This window comes from Mesoplodon bidens, assembly GCF_964165515.1.
Source record: "Mesoplodon bidens genome assembly, chromosome: 2".
Lineage (NCBI taxonomy): Eukaryota > Metazoa > Chordata > Mammalia > Artiodactyla > Ziphiidae > Mesoplodon > Mesoplodon bidens.
The window spans coordinates 6449201-6473091 of NC_138177.1; the positions used below are offsets into that span (position 1 = coordinate 6449201).

The 23891-nt window shown below is 32.6% G+C and overlaps 1 protein-coding gene across 9 annotated transcripts in view; it reads left to right on the plus strand.

The window, feature by feature from the left end:
* KCNT2 (potassium sodium-activated channel subfamily T member 2) overlaps positions 1-23891 on the plus strand; it is a 354137-nt gene that overhangs the window by 327812 nt on the left and 2434 nt on the right. For 7 of the 9 annotated variants that reach the window (XM_081225686.1, XM_081225687.1, XM_081225689.1 and 4 more), the window contains 2 exons: positions 1260-1560; positions 20611-20695. In XM_081225686.1, the coding sequence (XP_081081812.1) occupies positions 1260-1560; positions 20611-20695 (386 nt within the window). Of the gene's footprint in view, positions 1-1259; positions 1561-3050; positions 3894-20610; positions 20696-23891 lie in introns of those variants that run through there. The other 2 variants (XM_081225691.1, XM_081225692.1) reach the window with 2 other exon arrangements.

Here is a 23891-nt window from a genome sequence, read left to right on the forward strand (position 1 = left end):
CCTAAGAGAATATGTAGATGAATTATCTTATTTTTAGATATGGATGAAGCCAAGAGATTGGAATAAAGTTCATTATTCTATCAAATTATTAGCTTTAGAAAATCTATTATTTGAGCCTGAATTCTTGAGAAATTATTTGGTTTTAGAATTTTGGTGAGATTTTTACTACTATTTTCTTGTAAGTTTTGTTTATTTTTGCTATGAAAACCAGGATAAGTATTATGATCACTATTTTTCAAGAAGCTCAGTTGATTTGCTCAAAGTCATGAAGTTATGAAGCATTTACCTGATGTGATTAAAAATACAACTTAGCATTTGATTCCAAATCCAAAATTTTTAGACCATAATATTGTTTGTTCTTTAATTATCTCTGTGATTATGAAAATACATCTAAATACAATGTAATTAGTTATTTTATATCTCTTCTTAGACCACAGACTAAATGAACTTATTAAACCGAGTCTTTATTGAAAATGGAGAAACGTCTTTCTGTGGATTTTTACTGATAAAAAGAAACTTCCAGGGCACCCAGAGTTACTAGCCATGGTGATTGTAGATTTAAATTTAGATGATCTTTCAAATATTATTATAATTTATCCTATTTTAATGGAAAACATTTTTTAGGAATTCTTTCATATAAGGTTCAACCAACACATCTCCAGTGATTTCATTTTCCTCTGTTTTCTATAGCAACAGTTCAGAATGTCTTCAGACATAAATCAGCTAGCACCGTTTAAGTCTATTATTAAGGCTGTAAAACTATTCTTAAGGGAGCCACTAATCCAGATTACAAACACTTTCAAACTGCTGGGTGAATTGATTTATTTTAAAATACCACTTTGTTCCACAGATGCTCAATAACCTATGACATGAATAACTGTTCTATAAAAAAATTGAGAGAAGTTGAATAGTCAGCTGTGTGTGTGTGTGTCTGTGTGCATGTGAGGTGTGGAAAAGAATGTCTCATATATTTTATCAATCTGACACCTTCTACCTTTCTGAAAAATTAAATTCTTTTTATAAAGAAACATATTGGAGGATGCAAGGATATTTTATCTGGTTCAAATATAAGTTCAAAAAACATATTTTCTAATTTTTTAGAAACAGAAAATTAGTATCAATGATTATGATTTTGCTCTTTCTGTGAAAACTCTCATGAGATATATAATTATATTAAGATATTAGCAAAAAATAAGAATATAACTCCAGGCTACATGATTCCTAAAATGTCTAATTACCAATATGCATTTCTTTTAAAGTCTCAAATATCCATCAGTGTGGAGGAGTGGGAAGACACCAAAGATGCCAAAGAGCAAGGTCACCACCGAAGTAACCACCGCAACTCAACATCCAGTGACCAGTCTGACCATCCCCTGCTAAGGAGGAAGAGCATGCAGTGGGCCCGAAGACTGAGCAGAAAAGGTCCCAAACACTCCGGTAAAACAGCTGAGAAAATAACCCAGCAGCGCCTGAACCTCTACAGGAGGTCAGAAAGACAAGAGCTTGCTGAACTTGTGAAAAATAGAATGAAACACTTGGGTCTTTCTACAGTGGGATATGGTATGCTCTTTACAAGTATTGTATGATGTGGACTTGTGATTTCTTGCAGTTAGTTGTAACACATTTGGCTCTAATTTAGTAACTTAAGAATCACATTTTTGTTTCACAGGTCAGTTTGAAGGGACTAGTAACACGTCTAATCTCCTAGAGACAATTATAACAATGATATTAAAAAGAGAGCACTGAAATTTTTAAGTATTTGCTCTGGTCTCTAGACACTGTGCTGAACCCATTACAAGAATTATCTTAATTTTAATTTTCACAAAACTTCTTCCATTTTAGATATAAGGAAACTAAGTCAAGTAACTTGCTAGTTAGTTTGTTACTAGTCTGACTGAGATTTTATCCAGTTCTGTCTGGCTTCAAAGTCTGTTTTACACACAAACACACACACACACAAACCACATTTTATTTTAGGGCCTGGGATAAAATAAACTTGTGGCATCGGCAAGTAACTAAATGGATGAGCCACAGATGAACCAAAATGTTTCTATAAAATTTCTTCAGTTTGTTGTGATCCAGAAACAAAGAATCTTCAAAAGTTTTAATATGAAGCTCAAATACTGCTTGACCTCATACAGTGCAGATATGTCCCAATGATTGTTATGCTCTTATGTTGATATGTGATTGTAATATAGATATATTGCATATAGAACAGCTTAAATAAATAATGCAAAGACAATTTAAAAATATGTCATTTATCACTATAAGAATTTTATTTAAAGGAAATTTAGTCAACATATGAGAAAATCAAATAATAAATAAGGTGTTTTAGTTTGTTATATATATATATATATATATACATATATATGTATATATATACATAACGGGTAAATCAGGAGCTAAGATGTCAGTATCATGTAGGTTTTAAGGATAACATAGAATAAATGCTGTATTTGCCCCCATCTCATCTTCATTATTAAAGTCTCAACTTGAAACACTGTACATAGGGAGAAATTTTAATCATTGAATTGGATGGAGTTTAAAAGAAGTTACCTGTGTTTCTTTGAACAAGAAAAGGAAGCATATTTACTGAGTACCTAATCTATGCCAGGAATTGTGTTAGGTGCTTTATGTATATTTTCTTATTACTCCTTATAAACACTGATTAGATGTCTGTCCCATTTTGCCCTTCAAGAAGTTGAAGTTCAGGAGGTAAAAAATCTTGCTCGAGGACATAAACTTGAAATATGTTGAAGTCAGGATTCCATAGGTACTTGAAATTCATAATTATATTTCACTTACTTAAAATGTAGTACAGACTCATTCATGATGAATAATTTTAATATAAGCACAAAAGGTCTTATACTGAGGCAAATTAAAAGAAAAAATCTTAATTTAAAAATTATATTAGGAGCTCTTTGCCAATTTAATGACATGAAGTATGATTGTACTTCTTACAGTCCTATAATTACATGTACTCTTTCTAGTTATTATACAGGTATTTTTTTCTTTTTTTTTAAGTTCTAATAAGTGATTATCTATCCAAGTTCCAGCTGTGTTTCATGAACATTATAACCCCAGGCTGGTCCTGAAGGCAGTGTGGCAAATAAGAGTTTGACTCTGAGAGACACAAGATGAATGAACTGACTGCATGGGAGAATCATCAGGGAAGCATATTATGTTATTGCTAATAAAACTTCTATCAGTTACCTTGCATTTAGCCATTCTCTTTTTTTTTTTAGGTAAGTTTATTAATTTAATTCTCATGCTAATTCTTACAGGAAGAAAGAACAGATACTGTCCACCGTTTTTTCTCTTTTCTTTCCTTCTTTCTCTCTCCATCCATTCTATCCATCTATCTACCCATAGATCCATCAATCCATTCTAAGTCCTGTATTGGGACCCTCCAATAACATAGCGATTATGAAAACAGGATTTGGAATCTAATGCATCATTGGCCTCTGAACTTCTCCATTTATCCCTAACTCACAATAATTCATCCATTCAGCAGATATTATTAGGTTGCCTTCTTAGTGTCAAGCACTGTTCCAGGTTCTCAGAATAGACCAATGACCTATTCAGATGAGACCTCTGCATTTATGGAATTTATATTCTAGTGTCAGCCGGTAGATTTGTTGTATTATTTAACTTCTCAAGGCCATTTTCTGATTTGTGAAATAGAAATAATAATACCTATGTTGTAGGTTTTGTTGTGAAGGACAAATGGGATAATGACTAATAATGTGCTTAGCCCAGAACTGGCACTCAGCTAATCCCACAGATCTACCATGTATCTGTCTAAGTACTGTGTGTGTCTGTGCTTTATACATAAAAAAAGTAATTTTTTTTTGTCCACCTCAAAAAACAAACAAACCAACACATTTTGCACCCTTGGGGGCAATGCTGTCTTCAAGCAGAATACATGCTATGAGACAATTATTGTTTTACATGTTTGCCTTTTTTTTTTTCTTTTTTTGGGAAAAAGGAAATGTCTTACTCATTCTTTAATCTTTGTATCCCTAAACCAATTACCTGACACATAGGAACCCAGTAGCCGCATGCTGATTACATGAACAAATGGAGTGCTCACAGAAGAGAAAACAGGGTCTCAAATATAAACGATTTACTTGGGTCTCCCAACCTAGTATACACTCAAATCAGTCCTTTAACTTGTGACTTTTGACTCCATATATTTTTGTGTATCCACTGCACCACTTATTTTTCCTACATTAGTGTCAATATTTTGTAGCGTTTTAAAGATTTGAAATATTTTTAAGTGCTTTATACACAATGCATGATGATTGATTTAACCACGAGTCATAATCTGATTTTTCTTGAGTAGGTGTCACCTGATTCAAGAGAATGAATAGATTTCTTTTGACCTATTGGATATGAGACAGAAAGGAGAGAAAAGGGAGTCAAAAGATGACTTTTGAGGGCTCTAGCTGGAGCAAGTAAGGGCCTGGTGGTGACATTCACTGAGCTTAGAAGAAGAGGAATACTTTGGGGTGAAGATAATACATTTAATTTGAGTGCCTGGAAGACTTCAAATGGATAATGATCCATAAGAAGCTAGATTTCTGCTGTCTGGTGCTCAAGGAGAACAAATGAGATGTGTATATAGACTTGGGAGTCATCAGCCTATAGATTTTGAGTAAGGTCATAGAAGTAGATGGAATAACCCCAGATGAAGGACTACAAGAGAACTCTAGAAAATACATTCCTGGAATGTTAAGGGAAGAAGTATTTTCTTTATAAAACAAGAGGCTGAAGTGTCTAGAACTGAATTACCCAAAAGATGTGTCATAGTACAATAATATGCTATCAGTTGGTTACATGTTTTATTGTTACATTGATTCTTTATACTTTTCAAAGCCAGGTGTGGCCTGGGTTGTTCAGAAGCTGGTCACTTCTAGTCATAAGCAGGTTTGTCTGCTACCCCAATGTAATATAAAGTTGTATGTCCTATGTGTTTTATGATATGAAAAAAATGTTGAAATTTTGCAGTAGAGAAATGGGAGGGAATAATAGTGCAGAAAGTATAGTGATATGTCATTGTTGACCTTGGTGAGGATAGTATCAGTTGGATAGCATGTGTGAAAGCCAGATTTAAGTAGCTTTAGGATGAATTAAGATCTAGATATAGTGGATTTCATATATTAGGTACCTCAAGATATTGAAAATTTAGTCTTCTGTCTTATTGCTCCATGATCTATTGTTTCCATTGCCAAAGTCATATCATGGTACAAGACGCATGTTGAAATTCCATCCAGGAGGAAGGAGGCAGAGACTAGAGAAGAAAGGGTTGTCTCCTCAATTAAAAGATATTACCAAGTAGTTGCATACACCATTTCCACTATGTCCCATTGGCAAGCAAGTATGTTTCATTTTCAGTGGCCTGAATCTAATATTTAAGAAGGCAAATGTCTTTTGAAAGACAACTATTATCTGACTCAGTGGATGTTTTTTAAGAAATTTCATTGTGAAGGAGAGGTGAGAATTCTGAAAGAATCTGGATGAGAAAGTGGAGAGGGAAGAGAGACTATTTTTCTTTCTTTTTTTTTTTTTTTTTTTTTTTAAGGTCAGAGAGGTAAGAGCATGTTTAAATAAGATTAAGCCACCAGTGGAGAAGTTGAAAGAAAATATAGGAAAGAGATCACGGTTGGAGCCCTTGCTTAGATATTTGGAAGTGAGGAAAAGATGGCTGTTTTAAACTACATAAACACGTAGTTATTGTGACAGGAAGGTGAGTAATATTTCACGTGATAGTAAGAGGTATAATCGTCTGTTGAGAATGATGGCAAGAGTGGAAGGGTGAGTGTTTTAAAAATAAGCCAGAATGTTTGCAGCTTCAGAGGAAAAGGTGTCCTTTCTGCGCGAGACTAACCTTTCTGTCTTATTCTTGATTAAAAAAAAAAATTTAATATAGAAAATTTCAAGCATGAATAAATGTAGAAAGAAAAGTATACTCATTTTTCTGCTTCAACAATTATCAACTCATGGCCTATTTTCTTCCATGTATATGACCACCAATTTCCTTCATGTCTCATATTAATTTCAGATAAATTTCAGACCTCATATATTTCAGTAGATACTGAAATATATAGATAGTAGATCTATCATTTAAGTATTAGTTTAAAAAATATAGCCACCTACCATTTTCACACTTAAAAATAATTTTAATATCATCGAGTGTTCACTTGTTCAAATTTCCAGTGACCTCACACATGTCATAAATTTTTTAGACTTTATTTAAATTAGGATCAATGAAGGTTTGTGCATGGAGATGGGTGACAAGTTTGTTAAATCATTTTTAATTTCCCTCAGTTTGTATTTTTCCTACTGCAATCTATTTCTTGAAGGAACTCACTCTCTGTCCTGCGGTTTCCTAGACTCTGAATTTCCACTCTAAATTGGCCCATTTTATTCCCTGCCTTTTCTTTTTTTAACCGTTTTTGTTATTATTATGAACTCCTAGATTTAAATGTATTTTATATGTTTTAATCTGTATGTTATTAGATTATTCATCATGTTGTTCTAAATTTGGTCAGTGGGAACTTCTTTAAATAGCCTCCTGTGTCCTTTTGTCATGACATCAACTGTCTGTGATCGACTTCCCTTGCTCTCTGTAGGACTAAATGCTCCCCACCTAAAATAAGCCAGCCCTCCAAGGATTCTGTCTCTTTTAGTGGGAAATGGTATTTCGAGATTATAACCAAGTTTCAGAGATGTTCATTTTTACTGTGTTTGTCACTTTTTTTGAGTTTTTCAGTATAGAGCTAAAAGATTAGGTAGATAGATGATAGATAGATAGATAGTTAGAGGATAGATAGGTAAACTATTTCACCAGTTCATATGGATACTTACAATTAAAATGCAGGCTTTAGGGATTTTATTTAATTTTTTCTGTCCTATATCTGTACTTTCTTTTTCCTACACCTAGATTACTGCTTGTCAATAACAATAGAAATGATGGAATTATAAAAAAATCATATTGTATTTTTCATAATATACATAAAACAGTCTCAGAATATAATATAATGCTAATATTAACACTATAATTGCTAAAAATGCATTTTTATGCATTCTTTACTTTATAGACTAGCCCAATAGGGATGTTTAGTAAAACTATTCTAAGTCTTGGAAAAGTTCTTCTTGATGTGGTTATACTATCAATTGGATATAAATTTAGACTCATTTCTGTTTTCAGTGTTTAAGAATTGCTTTTTCTAAAATTTAATTTTGTTTTTTAGTTATGTAAACTATGTATACAGTCCAAAGAGAAATATTTAATACAAGTTATATTCAAAGAAATTTAACATCTGTCCTTGTCACTGCCACACAATCTCCTTCTCCTCCGTGAGTAACCTTTTTTAACTTTATGGTTTATCCTTCCATTTTTAATTATAAATTTAAAAATATATATGGTAGCATGATATGTTCCTTTCTTTTTTTCCCACATTGCTCCTTTCACTTAACAGTACATCCTGGAGATCACTGATTTAGTAGAATATAGAAATACTTATTTCTTTTTACAGCTGCCTAATGCTCCATTGTATAAATGTATCGTAGTCTATTAAGCTAGTCCTTTCTGTCTTTTCTAATTACAATGTCTTGCAATTAATAGGCATATGCCTACATCTTTCTGTGTTTTTTCTCAGTGTGTCTTTGGGGTGGATATCTAAAAGTGAGATTACTGGATTAAAGATTAAATGTGTATATATATATATATATATATATATATATATATATATATATATATAATTTTGCTACTGGAAAAATGTTCCTCCTTAAATATGTATGATTTTGCATTTCTGCCAGAAAAGTATGAGAGACGATTTTCTCAAAACCTTGCCAACAGAATGTGTTGTTAGACTTTTGCATGTTTTGCCAATCTAATAGATTTGTTAACGTGGTATCTCAGCATGCCTTCTTATTCTGATGAGGTCAAGCATCCTTTCATGTGGTTAAGAGGCATTTTTAGTGAATTATTTATATCTAGCTAATTTTTATAGATTTATTTTTTGTTCTTAGTATTTTTAGAGGTGCTTATATATTAGGTAAATTAGAACTTTGGATATTAATGGCACATATTTCTTTCTCAGCTTAGTCTTTTTCCTTTACTTTTATTATTTTATATTTTAATCCAATTTTTTTTAAGAAGATGTTGGGGGTAGGAGTTTATTAATTAATTATTGCTGTGTTGGGTCTTCGTTTCTGTGTGAGGGCTTTCTCTAGTTGTGGCAAGCAGGGGCCACTCTTCATCGCGGTGCACGGGCCTCTCACTATCGAGGCCTCTCTTGTTGCGGAGCACATGTTCCAGATGCGCAAGCTCAGTAGTTGTGGCTCACGGCCTAGTTGCTCCGCGGCATGTGGGATCCTCCCAAACCAGGGCTCGAACCAGTGTCGCCCGCATTAGCAGACAGATTCTCAGCCACTGTGCCACCAGGGAAGCCCTAATCCAATTTTTAAATCATTTGCATTATTACTGATCAATTTTAAGTAATAGGAACACTTTTCTCTCTTCCAATTTAGAGAGAAATTCTATTATGTTTTTTTTTTTATTACTTATTTGGTTTCACATTTTGCATCTAAATATCCCGTCTGTTTGGAATTTATCCTGGTATATATGGTGAGCAAGGGAACACAGTTTTGTATTATCTAGGATATTTTTTCATATTTAGTTTTACAATACCACTTATTAAAATGCACAGCCCATTCTATTGATTTTTAGATCCTGTTTTAGCAGATCCTAAATTTGTACTTGCTGTTGGGTCTATTTCTATACTTTCTGTCGTGTTACAATGGTCTGTCTGCCTCTTCTGACAAAAACACCTACTGTTTTAATTAGAGTCTTTGATATCTGGTAGGGCTAGGAGCACTGCACTCTTCTTTTTCAATATTTGCCTAGCTATATTTGGATGCTTCTTCTGAATTAATTTTATAATTAACTTGTTTCCTCCAGATGAAAAGAAAAGATTCTTTTCCCATGCTTTTAATCATACTTCTTCCTGGCTCCTTCAAATCCAGATTCTGTGATCTAATCCCACTCTTTCCTAATCTTTCATGTTTTTCCATTTCCTTTCTCTTAGTTCCTCTTCCAAGGAAATCAGGTCTCCTTCCCATAATCCCAACAGAAACACACACGTGCACACACACACACACACACACCTTTTAGTCTTCACCTTTTCTCTTGTGTTCTTTCTTTTATCTACTAATTACATTCCATGTCTGTGCATTATTACTTCACATTTACTCTCCACACATTTCTCCTTCTCTACCCCTTTTCTGAGAACACTGTCACATACAAAGGATTCTTATTTTCCCTGCTCTATCTATGGGAATATCCTTTCCTGGATTCTCTTTCTCTGTCCTCTTTCTGAATTTAGCTTTCAACTAAGTGTTTGCATGAAAATTACTTCAAATGATCAAACTTGTAGAACAATGCTGCTTTATAAATGATAGATTAGAAAAGTTATTTTTATACTATTTAAAGAAAAACTTAATTATATCTCAAATAATAGGAAATCATAAAGAAACACAGAAAAGAATGCTTAAACTCTAAAAAGTTACGAAATTAATATTTGATAATTAAACATGCTTGCTGAAGGCAAGGATTACCTCTCACTTGTTTTTTATAGTATTCAATTCCAAAAGAAAGGTAATTCTTAAAAACCAGAGGATAACATTTTCAATATTTCCTGACATGCCTATCTCTACAGGTTAGGTTGAAATACTATAAATGCTTTTGCGTGTATTAACTAAGATAAACATATACCTATGCCCCAAAAGACATTAATGAGATAACAGGTATATAATCCCTCACTTGCAATTTTAAAATCCAAAATTTCTGAAGACTGAATTTTTAAGCAGGTTTGACACTAAAACTTGTATAAGTGCTGAACCTGATCCAAACTGCTTGAGACTCTTTGTATCCTTTATCAGATTTATTGTGAATATTCATATGTTTGCTACAGAAATATGAAATTGTCTGTTGCTTCAGGCCCAACTGAGTGTATTACATGAAATACATTATGTGTCCAATATTACTTTCTAAATCTAAAAAATTCAGTTCTGGTACACATCTGGCCCCAAGGGTTTGGGAGACAGAATTTGAGGACCTGCCTGTCTTGGGAAATTAAATAACATGAGAATCTACAAATTCTTCCTGCTTTTCATTGAAATTTTTTTGAAAACATCTTCGATATAATTTTTAAAAACTTATTTACCTCAAAGATCATGGCAATATATACTAACTGGCCATGTGTCCTTGGGTAAGTCACTGTGTCCCTGAACTTCATGTTCTTCAACAATCAAATAAGGGTAATCAGGTCTTCCAAAGGGGTGAGATATGAAATAATAGAATGCATGTGACAAAAGATTTTTCAGTCTATAAACTGTGCTGCAAATATATAGTTATTATTTTCTTTCTGTTAATAACTGGCATTATTCTTCAACAATCTATTTGGCTTTCATACTCACTAAGAACGATTCTTAAAAACTGTTAACAGATTCTTAATGATTAGCACTTAGAATGATACATATTTTTAATATTCAATATTTATATTATAAGATTTTGTATTATATAAAATATAATATATTTTCATATTATAAATCGGCAAGTAAGTATTCCTGGTGTGACCGCTGCTACAGATTCTAGCTGATTTTGACATGGTTTGTTTTACGTTTCATACTGTTAGTAAATGAGGGAATGCCAAGGGAGAAAAAAATGAAATCCTTTTAAGTGACAAAGAGTAACTTCTAGTTAGACATGGCTTTCATTACATCCATCAGGAAGCCTTGGTTTCTTTGTTAAGTAAATTCATAATTTGCCTGAAATAATGGATGGGTTAACCAAGAACTTTTCTTATAGTTAATATGGTGACTTAATTCTTAATCATCCTCTTTCTTATGGGATAGAAGCAAGCAAAAATAACAAGAAAGGAATGTTATTCCCACCCAAATGTATGATATATATGGTTATGGCAGTAGTAGTAATAATAGCAGTAATAGTAATAGTAAAACCATCAACTTCTATTTTTAGACTCTTTTATTAATCATTGACCATTTTCATATAGGCTTTTAATAAAAAATTTCCCCAAACTCTAAACAATAGGTCAGGTACCTTTTTCTAGTAAAAGATTACTTACAAATTTATCCTAAAACAAATTACCAAAGAGGGAAAAGGCATTAAAGCTAGGTATTTTTCCAGCGTGTTTTACAACATTTAGTATTTAGGAGGAATAATATAAGTATCTGAGATCACTGTAATGACTTCAATAACAATTTATTATTTCAAAAGAAATTGACATTGGATTTTTATTGATTTTTGAAATATATCATTTTCCATCTCCCAATATAAATGAGTACAATAGTGTTGACATGTACAATCAGTATATACTGCCAGTATAGATTTCTAGAAAATGGACGATTTAATGTCTCCAGAACTGACCCATTCTCACAAGGTGGCAAGCAGACACAGAAGGATAAATCCATGGTTTTTATGTTAATCTCATTCTGTATATAGAATGTTAGTAGAAAGAAGCAAACTCAATGGTTTTCTTAATAGATAAAGTAATGAAGCTTTCAAAGGAAGTAATTGCTGAGCTGATAATGTTTTATGGTAAATGAAATTGTTTCTGCAATGAATTTTCCATATATCCCTAAAGTAAAACTATAAAGTTTTGTTTCATGGAGTTGTATCATATCCTTCCCAGAACATTAATTTCTCAATGATATGAATATTTTTGCATAATTTAACACCATGGTTAACTTAATTGCACTTAAATATACATATATTTTAGCTTTACAACTGGAAATTCAAGTACTGTGTTTTGGCATAAGTGTAAGAAAAATGTGGCCATTTGAATAAAATAAAATATTTTTTTGTCATTGAGAAGAAAATTTAATTGTTTGAGTGAACTTTTTAATTCCAACATTTTATTATGAGTTGAGAATAAATAGTCAATGAGAGCATATAATGAGCTTTCTAAATGCATTGAACCAGTAAGAAGACATTTCCAATTATGATGACTGTTTATGCTCTCAATTTAAATAACTAGAAAAACTATAAATCAGTGTGTGCAGATGTTGGAAAAAAATAGCCTATAACTTTGTTACCTGAGAAAAGGTTAACAAATGAGTTAAGCTTTTTACAGGCTGGAAGTCATGTAAGTGGACCCCAAATTAGAAAATATGACCTGTACTAGTAGAAGAAGATCAATCAACAGAAACAGATTCAGAAAACACAAATATTAGGTAGTTATTACAATATTGTCTATATGTTTAAGATGTTAGAGGGAAACAGGAGAATAATAAAGAGAGAAATTGAAGATATGAAACTCTTATTAGAGTTTAGAATTTGTAATGCAGTATTCAAAATAAAATGTATACTGGATGGGATGCACGTAAGAATAGCTACTGCAGAAGAAAATATCAATGAACATAAAGCCATAGCAATAGACTATCTAAAATGCAGAATAGAGAAGAAAAGAAAAAAACCTTGAAAAAATAGTGTTAGTTACTTGTGGGGCAATATCAGATAATCATGTAATTGGTACCAGAAGGAGGGAGAGAATGGATATTTGAAGAAATAATGACCAACTTTTTTTTCCAAATTTGATGGGGACTCTATTCAAGATCTAAGAAGCTCAGTGAAACTCAAGCAATATAAATATAACAAATAAAATAATGCCAAGACACAATATAAAAAGTTGCTGAAAGCCAATGATAAAACACCTCAAAAGAAGCCGGACAACACAGTATACTTAACTCTTATTGTGTTTCCATGTAGGCAGAAGAACATTTTGGAAAAAAAAATAAAATGAAGCCGGAGGAAGAAGTAATTTTTTTTTTTTTGAATGAGAGACAAATAAAAGGATAATAGCGAACTTCTTGTCAGAAACTTCTCAAACCAAATCACAGTTGGGAAACTCTTTAGAGTACTGGAAAAAATAGTCTACCTAATACTCTATACATAGTAAAAATATCTTTCTAAACTAAAAGCAAGTAAGGACGGTTTTAGGAAAAAAGGCTGAGAAAATTTGTCAACAGCAGTGCTGCAGTCTAAAAATATTGTCCAAAGAAGTTCTTAAGATAGAAGGAAAATGATGCCAGGTGGAAAGTTAGATCTAAACAAAATAAGTAAGCATATGGGCAAATGTAAAATGTACATTTCTACTTTTAAAATTTTATTCAAAGATAATTTACTGTTTATAACAAACATTGTAAGTTTTATAGCATATATAGAAGCAAAGAATTATGGCAGTAATAACTCAGATAATAAGGAAAAAATAGAAGTATAATGTAGTAAGCTTGTTATATTACATGTGAAGTGGTGTATTATTTAAGAGTAGATACTGAAAAGTTAAAGCTGTATACTTTAGACCCTAGAGCAGGGGACAGCAAACTGCAGCACACCAGTTTTTGGAGAAAAAAAAAAGCAACCATTCTTGCTAGTTTTTGTATTTTTTATGGTTGCTTTCACTTTACAGTTTAAAATGTTTAATAAGTAAAACAGAGCTCATATGGCCTGAAAAGTCTAAAATGTTTATTATTTCATTCTTTACAGAAAAAAAAAAAAACATTTGCCAACCCATGATCTAGAGAAACTACAACACAACTAAATCAAAGAGATATAACTAATAACTGATAGTGCAAATAAAATGGAATGATCTTATGAAGAGCTTTTTAAAAACTCATTTAATCCAAAGAAGGCAGGGAAAGAAGAAAAGAGGAGCAAAGAACATCTGGGACAAGTGAAACACAGCTAGCAAGATGGTAGATTTAAACTCAACTATATCTATAGTAAATATAAATATAAATGGACTAAACATTTCAATTAAAAGGCAGAAGGCATCAGATGGGATTAAAAGAAGCAATAGCCAGCTCTGTGTTGCCTAAAAGAAGCCCACTTAAAATGTGAACAAAGAAATAGATTAAAAGTAAAAGCATGCAATTATATTTCATGTAATCACAAATCCATAGAAAACTGGAGTGGCTATATTAATATTAAAGTAGGTCCATACAATAACTTGGATGCCTGACAAAAACATTACACAGAGGGAAAAAAAAAAAAGCCACACAGAAACACCCTGTAAGATCTTAGCAGAGTTATTTTTCCTAGAAACCAGTGATTCTAGGGGTTGGAGGTGAAAGGTGGGAATTGACTACAAAAGGGTAAGAGGGATCTTTTTGTCATTATAGAAATGTTCTATGTTGTAATTATGGTAGAGGTTGCACTATTCTATGCATATATCAAAACTCATTGAATGTGCATTTTGAATTAGTAAATTTCTTATTTTGTTTTACCAATAAGTCTATGAGATAAACAGAACAATGATGATTATCCAAAGATAACTTAAATGATATACTTAAAATCATATAGGAAGTCTACAGTTAACTTGTTAAAGGTAAATCTGTAGACTTTGCCTATCTTGTTCATTGATGTCCCCAGATTTAGAATTATTTGTGACTATAATCATGCCCAGTTAACATTACTAAATGACTAAATTGGAGAATAAAATAATGAATATCATGTGATAAATTATGATTATCAACTAATCATAAAAATGCCTCTAGTAAGTCATATGGTGGTACTACAGGTTAGCTGCAAAACTGAAAAACATGCTATATACTTATTCTTAAATTGTTCAGATAATATGTTCAATTCATTTTTCTTCAATCTCAGATACTATTTCAGGTGAAGTACCTTTAAGTTTAAAGTAGTGTATCCAACTACTAAAATGAAAGTAAATAAGGTCTTTCCAAAACCTTTTGGACTTTCTGTATAGAAGTGTATTTATTTTACTTTTTCAGATTATCAGCTAGATCATAGTTTTAAATTTAGAAATATTCACCTGAAAATATATTGAACCCATTATTTGCGAATGTAATTAATGTTCTATTTTTTAAAGTGTACCTGTGTTTTTTACTTTGCAGACAATCTGTACTGTTTCAGCCCACATCACTTAATGTAAAGTATTGTAATAGTATTTTCAAAGAAACTAGCATTTATTGAGCAGTTTCCATTCACTAGGGACACATAATAGCTCTAAAGGTCAATACTTATTTAGGGGAGGTGGGGCAGTGGAGAAAGCATTTAAAAAAAACAAAACTGAACCTGAACCATTGAAGAAATAGTATGTTTTTAGACACATTATTCACTTTTTTTGAATTCTCTATCACATTAAAAAATAGCAAGGGGATTTTAGTCTTTTACCATTTATACAAGGTAGTAATATAGATTTTTAAATGTTAAGAAATATCAAATACTCCATTTTAAAGGAAAATTGAGTCTAAAATAACTAGTTTTGTGTATGAAGCTAGTAAGTGATGGGGAGGCTCATGACAGTTGAAAATGAGTGATTTCTGAAGCTTTGCTTTATATCATTCTTCTTGTTTGGCTAATTGTTTCATCTCATCTTGATTTCTGGATGTTTATATGTAGGGAGGTTAAGAGAGTATACTTCTTGCTTTTATCTTGTGTAGCATAAAGTAGTTCCAAATTATCATAAGGTAATGAAAATCATTTTAAGTAGAGGTGGTTAAATATATTTATACTTTTATCCATACCTCTAGCCACATTTTCTTCCCTGAAAGTACACTGGTAAGTTCAGTAAAATGAACAAAATAGTTGTACTCATAAACACAGTTTGATACTAAACTGGAACACATGAACCAGTTAAATCAGCACTGAAAAACTAATGTGTTTCATAGGTGGATAACACATAATATAGATGGAAATTCAGGTGAGGGGAAAGGGAAATCATCTCTAGGATGTGCTATTACCAGTTATTAGGACTGGACCCTGTTGGGGAGATAAGCATTGTGCAATGGAGAGTATTTTCTCTGGTATTTCTTGTGTCACTGAAGAAAAAATATGCTCTCACGCTGGTACAGACCAATTTTTTCCCTTTTACTTGTCTTTTCCATCAGAATTCAGATATGCTGTGGTGTCCATCCTAAAACATCTCCATCTCTTCTTCCCTCCCTTCCTCCTTCCTTCACTCTGCTCCCCCCTCCCCTCCCTTTCTCTCTCTATGGCTCTCTTGCTCTCTCAAGCTCTCCGTCTATCTTTCCCTCCCTCCTCCTAAATTTCCTGCATTTCCACTGCTCCCAAGCCACCACCATCTCTCCCTGGGTTTCTGTACTATTCGCCTACTATCCCTGAGAGCAAATTTGAGCCCCCCCAAAGTCCATTTCCCACAGAGCAGCCAAAGTGATATACTCAACATGAAATCAGATCATGCCTCCAAACCTCCCATCCTTACAACTTTTCAATGGCTTCCTGTGCCTTTAGACTAAAATTCAAACTTCTGATCAAGGTCTCTAAAGCTCTCCAGGGTCTGGACCCAGCTTGCCCTTTTGACATGTCTCCAACTAACTCCTCCTTGTTTAGTCCATTCTCAAGGACCTGCTTTCTGCAACTTAAACTCAACCGTTTCAGTCTTTCCCATTTGGGGTTCTTTGTCTGCAAACTTTTCTTCCCCTGTCTTTGCATGCCAACACCTTCATATCACAATATAGGTACAATTATTATTTACAAGTTATGGATTGAATTTGCCTGCTCTGATAATAATAGGAAACCTTTATACAGCACTTGATATTCTGGATCAGAATTGATTCTAAGAACTGTATATTTATTCTGATATATTAATGTTAAATTATACTTATTATTCATTTATCATTTAATTCTAATAATAAGGTTTAAGACAAAAAACTATTGCTACCCCATTTTACAGATGAGGAAACTGAACAGAGAAAGATTAAGAAATTGAGTAATGTGCCTAAGGTCTCGGCATAATTGGGAAACCAGGATTTCAATGCAAGCCCTCTGGTTTCAGGGTCTTTGTTCTTAACAGAGCTTTTCATTGATATCTTTGTATTCTTTGAAATGCTTCTCTGATAACAATACACAATGAATGTGTGTTTTTGGCAGTCTTATTTAACAAAACCTACACAAATACATGTAAGATTTAAATTTATTTTATCAAATTTTATTCTCCTCTTTTAAAATACTTCAAAAGGGATGTTTTAAAAACTGAAACAAAACAAAAATATGAAACTCATGTGTGTGGAAAGGGACTCAATCAATTATTATGTAAGAACAATAGGAATATACATCTATATCCTTTCTGTTATGATACATTTACCTGAAACAATCTATGCAGAGTATTTCCTATATGAAGATTTCGATTGAATAATTACATATGCAAATTAATACAGCAAAAGAAGTTTCTTGGTAAATACTACTAGTAGTTGTTTAACTTGACTCTCAAACTTCTTTTAAAGTTTTCACTATTCTACTTCATTTATTTCAACTTTTCAAAGAAGAATAGTTTTATTAAGATAAGTATGTCAATGATGAACAATAATTTCTATAAGACACTTTAAATGATATAGTGCATTTTATTTTACCAAGGTCAGAGATTGCTTATTAAGGACACATTGAGTATCCTCACAGTAGACTTCCTTAGTAGATATTTTTGCTGGGTAGGAGATAAAATCTCGATTCTGGTTCATGAGCCAAATTTTCCTAAATAAATTTATTTTCTTCGCTATATATGTTATTATACTTGTGGTAAAGAGCCTTTTGACCTTCAGTTGATTGAATCTGAAGATTTGGAACCCACAGATATGGAGGGTCAATCTGCATATATATATATATATATATTTTTTTTTTTTTGGCTGCCTGCACGGCATGTGAGATCTTAGTTCCCCGACCAGGGATCAAACCTGCGCCCCCTGCTTTGGAAGCGTGGAGTCTTAACCAATGGACCACCAGGGAAGTCCCAAGAGATTTAATCCATTCATGTCTTTGCCACCACCAACGGTGATTACTATGATAGGGTCTTAAAAGTACAGGAAACTTACCATATTTCCCCCTCCAGAATTCAGAAATAACTAAAAAATATGTAGGGAATAACTGGTAGAGACAAAAATACCAGACTTAGGGCTGATAAAACTAGATTGTTGAATGTGATTTTGATAGATGACTGCAATGCGCTTTTAAAAGCTCACTGTCTAATTCTTAAAGTCACAAAGTGAAAGAGAGTGAACTGTAGGACTTCCAGACAGAGCAGCACGGCAGAGAACAAGCAGACAAGGGTGACTCCTACAACAAGGCAGGCATCAGAAGGAAAGAGAGAACAGCTTTGAACTCAGCAATTTATTTTAATTCTGTTAACACTGAGGAGGTCAGTGAGGGGTGGGTGAGGAAAGACCAGGAGTGATGAATTCTGACTGCGATATTACCCATGTTTCCATATAAACCTTTTGGGATCATTGAATTGAGCACATCAGCAAAATGTTTGCTCCAATTCCTGGAGTCCATGGAAAAACAAAAATCTTCAGAAAGATAAAATCAAACTATCTACTTGAACAGACATGATAGTTATATTTAGTTCTGTAAAGTTCTCAGTTATCTAGACAGTTTTTACATTTGTAACAGGCATACCAAGTCACCAATAAGATTTTGACTTCATCCCAGAAACAAAAATGAGTACAACATCATGTTAATAATCAAGGAGAAGTGTTGAGTATCAATATTAACTGAGAAGTTATTTGTTAAAATTGTTTTCCCTCTAATGCCTCTGTTCAATAATGTTCACTGCTTTACATAATAGACTTCAACAGTGCCATTGTTTACATGAGAAGTTGAGTTATACATAGCCAAATAGGTCGAGATTCTCTAATGACCTATCACATTTCAGGGCATCCTGCTTTTGTCTCCAGAATGCACTGTTAACCTCTGTTCTTTTGTTTAGCTATTGTGGAAATTCACACAAGAGGGAAATTTCTCAGAAAGAATATATAAGTCAAAATTACTTTTTATGTAGAAAGATGATTCTGGTAATCTGCCAGTACAATATGCTTTGAGTTGAAATTGCACCTTATTTGGAGTAAGCTCATCGTTATATATTCATTGGAATTCCAAGCTCCAGCTGATTGAATTAACCATCCACCCCCTCCCCAAGGTATGATTGGCAGATTTAGCAAGTAAAAATACAAGATTCCCAGTTAAATTTAAATTTCAGATAAACAACAAATGATTTTTAGTATAAGCATGTTACCTATAATATTTGGTGTATATATATATATATATATATATATATATATATATATATATATATATGCTAAAAAATAGTTAATTTTTAATTTGAAATTCAGATTTCACAGGGCATTCTCTATTTTGCCTGGCAACCTTATCCCCATGACAGGATACAGTTCCTTGTGTCTGCCCCTGGGATATGCAACCAAATATATTCCTTTATTTGAGTATTAATTTTTGATAATCTTATGATTATAATAGCTTTACTGGCAAATTTATGGGGGGTTCGATTATACTGCAGTTTATCTGCCTTGTAAGATAAGGATGCTCATTTATAGATTAAGAATAAGGCACATCTGGATATCAACTTGAAAGATCATAACCGAAATTACTGTCTTTCACAGTCAAGTGAAAGTTAGTTAAACCTAGTGGTAGATGTTATTTTATGAAAATAATATATATTTTCCAGTGTAGGAAATTATCAGGATCAGCTATGTTGGCCTAAAAAGGATCTTTAATTTTAGGCAGTTACTTGAGTATATATCTTGATATATACTTGATATATATTGATATATCTCTATTAGTATGAAATATATTCTTAGATTTTGGATCAAACTGAAAAATTTAGTACTACTTTTAGGAACCAAGCTTATCTGCAACTGTAGTAGCTAGATGAGTACTATGGCTCTAGAGCAGGATTTGAAACAGTGCCCTCCCAGCCTAAAAACTTTACCCTTGGGAAGATTAATATTTATTGAGTATGTGTCCACATGGCTTTATATTTACACCTTCTCATAGCCTTAGCAGCTAAAAAATCTCAATTCCAAAGCTATTTTCTTTTCATTTTCAGTGCCAGTTCAGTTCTCCATACTTGAAGTCTGATGATGTTTTCAGAGTGAATTGACAAAACTTAAAGGGCACAGCTTTTTATTTTTAAAATATGTATTGTTTTAGAGAAAAACAAAGGATCCCATGGTACACTTCCCTTAAAACCTACAATTAAATTCTGTTCCATGGGATTCTTTGCATTTGGCAAGAACATTACCATGTCTTATATCAGATATATCATGTAAGGAAGTCAAATGTATTTAGGGCCTTCATGCTTTTTAGGTACATTTCTGTTGTGTTTTTTAAACATGATGACATTAGATGATTTTTCACAGAATTCCCACATGAATGTTGACCATTTATAAGCACGATTTTTTTAATAATTATTAAATCATAATAAATTAAGTAAACATCCTGTCTAGCTATTTCATTAACAGAAATACTTTTTCAGTGTAATAGCTTACAAGGTAGATTATAACTGTGGTTGTTCTGAACAGAATTAGATACTTTATTTTTAACATCTATTGGAACAAAAAATGAGCACCTGTCAGATATTTCCAGTGGCAGTAATTTGAAAATAGCCAAAGTTATATACACAATCCTGCTGTGGACAAAACTAGAGCAAGTTATTGTTGACAGCTCTATGGTTTGAAGATAAGACACTCTAAGATAATTCCTGTAATTTTCTGTAAGTGGTATAACAAACTTGACATTTATTTATCTTCTAGATGAAATGAACGATCATCAAAGTACCCTCTCCTACATCCTGATAAACCCATCTCCAGATACCAGACTAGAGCTGAATGATGTTGTGTAAGTTGATCTCACATAAGGCATGTATTTTCAGACAAACACCGATTTATTTACTTTTATATTTTTATTTCCACCATAATAACCCCTTATCTTTCTTGTGATACAAATGCTTAGGAAATCAAAGTCTAATTTTTGTGTTCAATAAAGAAATGTATTTTGTATATTGCTGTGTGTAATTCTATATAAAAGCATTGTAGGATGACAGAGCTATAAAAGAAGGAAAAAGCAGCATGAATTTTATATTTTGTGAGCAAATATACATTTGGACAAATAATAGAAAATATGTGGAATAAGAAGAGATCAGCTCAAAGGAAAACCTAAAATATCCCACACTAGCTAGTATGAAATACCTGAGACTTTCTCAAAGCCAAGGTAAAATTGGTCAAAACTCATATTAGGAAAGGATCTATGGTAGTAATTTGATTCATCAAAAATTATGTATTATGCATGTTCAGTTGTACTAGTGTTGCCTTAAAAGTGTGCTCTATAGAAACAAATAAGGCATTTTCCCTGATTTCAAAGTGTTTACATTCTAATTAACAAAACTACAATTTAAGCATAAACTTTTAATAGCAGTATATATATGAGTTTGTCACATGACTTAAGCATTGATTAAGTGAGATGGTGCTTTTCAAAATTCAGGAGATTCATTATTGTGAGCTACAGGGATTACAAAGGACGACAGACTTGAACTAGACACTCAGGGTAGATGGAATTTGTGCAGGTGGAGAGAAAGGAGGGGACGTTCTAGAACAGGGAGATGGCTTCAGAAAATGCACTGCCTGGGCATCACATAATGCGTGCCAGCGGGCAATACTACAGAGCCCAGTTTGACCAGAGTAAAAGCTTTGTATTATTAACATCTCTGTTGTTAATTAGTTAAACATAATATTGGCAACATATTAAACATGGCTTTGGAAGGACCTTAGATGACAAAATAAGGAATTGATATTCAACCTTATAGGCAATGGGCAGCACTTGGATATATGAGCAAGAAAGTAGCAGGATTTTAGCAAAGGTATTTTGACAGTTGTAGGTGTAAGCCTAGGTGAGAAATTCCTAATAAGAGTCTGAGCTTGAGGTTCATGGTCCTAAGCCTGAGCTGCACCAAGGCCTGCTTACACAGGGTAGTTAACTTCAGGTTGTATTGGTGACATAAAACAAATGCCAAAGATTCAAAAGTCTTGGTGGGTGTTAGGGCCACAGGATGTGTTTGTATCTATAACCTGGAAATAAGTAATAAAGTTAGTGACTAAGAAGAGTGAGAACATTCTGTGATGCAGAGCATAAACTGGATCCATGCAAGTGATTTAGAACTAAAGCTAGTAATATGCCAGCAATTAGATGCTGTCAGTTTCATGGGAGATTTTGGCTTGGGTTGGAGGGTTCCATTTTTTTAAAAGAGCTCTGTAAAAAGCAATAGAATTGATTGGCAGGATGGAGATAAGAATTGATCATAACATCTGGATGATGGATTGTAAAGACAAGATCCTATGGAGGTAAATTTATGGAGACAAAGAATGAGACTTGTTCATTGGTCTGGGAATTGGAAAATAAGGGCTCTCACGTGGCTTTCAGATTTCAAATCTATGTGATTGCAAAAGAAATTACTGCTTCACTGAAACAAGTCAGTATAGGGAGGCACTTTTTCAAGCAGGAAAGAGCAGTCGTTGGGTATAGAGAAAAGAGAGTTGATGAGCTGGAGTTTAGGTACATTGTTCAATGTGCTAAGTGGAAATGTCTAGAAAGCATATAGAGATACAGTACCAAGCTTTGGAAAGAAGCTAGTTCTATATAGAAACTAGTTACTTTTCACCTTCTAAATGAATAAAACTGAAAAGAGAATAATTTTTTGAAAAACAGCCATACACAAAGAAGAAAAAGTAGAAGAATGAATATTGGCCTGCTGAGTACTGCTCAGTTTTAGGGCAAAAAGATGAATGTGCTTCAAACGCTTCTTAGGAAAATACATCAGTAGGAGTAACTTTGACCCAAAATCAGTGTAAAAAGATTTTTATAAGTCACCTAAGATACAACAGGTAAGTTTAATAATTTTATTTTGCCATCTGAGGATAGTGGTTAGAATATAGGAACTTGGGGGAATCTGATGAATGGTAATTCCATCTGCTAGAGTTCTTAAGGTGGCTGTCAAAATTTATATCCAATGGGGATGCTGAATTTTTGGAGCACTTTAAGCTAGATGAAAATATCTTATTTGTGATGTACCTGGCTTTCAACTCCCCATTCTGGAGACTTCACTTAGTATATGACTGTAATACAACAAAACTGCTCCATTTTTCTTGTGTCCATATTTACACATGTCTTTCTTCCTTTAACCCATAAAATCAGGCAATTTTTATTAAATCTGCCCTTGTAGTCCCAACTTTAATATGTCTCTTTTTCAAATTATCAGCTATATATATATATATATTTTTAAGTTGGGTTTACCTTATTTTTATTTCATAACAAATTGTAAGTTTCTTGAGCCTAATATGATTCTTTTCCATGATTATTTTTGATGACATGAGAAGATAGTGTAAACCTTTCGAGTCTATGTATCAATACAAATCCTTCCATCAGAGAGATTTTATAATTCAAAATAATTCCTGAAACTTTTTAAAACTGAAACATAAAAATAAAATATATAATGTTACAGTATATACAGGTAAAATAAGCATGGGCTTTTCTGCCTTTTGGATGCTATTATTTTTTACTAGTTTTAAGCTAAAACATCAACTTGACTGCTATAAAAAAAAAAGAACTCTTTTCTGCCATGATCTGTTTTTTTTGCATTGAGATAATTAAATTTTAGTATAACTGGAGCAAGAAAATATGCTACCATGACAAGCAGTTCAAAAAATTCATTTAAGTAATTTATTTTATTAGGCTCATACTTTTAGTAGTGATTATAATAGGGAAAGGAAATTTTGCAGCTACATCAATGAATTTAGGGGATAATGGATTATACTCATACCTTTTATGTTTTTCTAAAAAATCACTTTCAAAAGTTCATTTTAAATGAAGATGCAACAATAATTTGATTCGAAGAACAATAAATCACTAGGTGATATGGCGTTAAAAAGCTAAATGTGCACTATTAGTTTTCTTCATTGATCTACTATGCTATTGATATTCAAAGTAATTATAAAGCAGGTGGTTGGATAACAAAATCTAGTTAATAGATCCAAGGACGCTA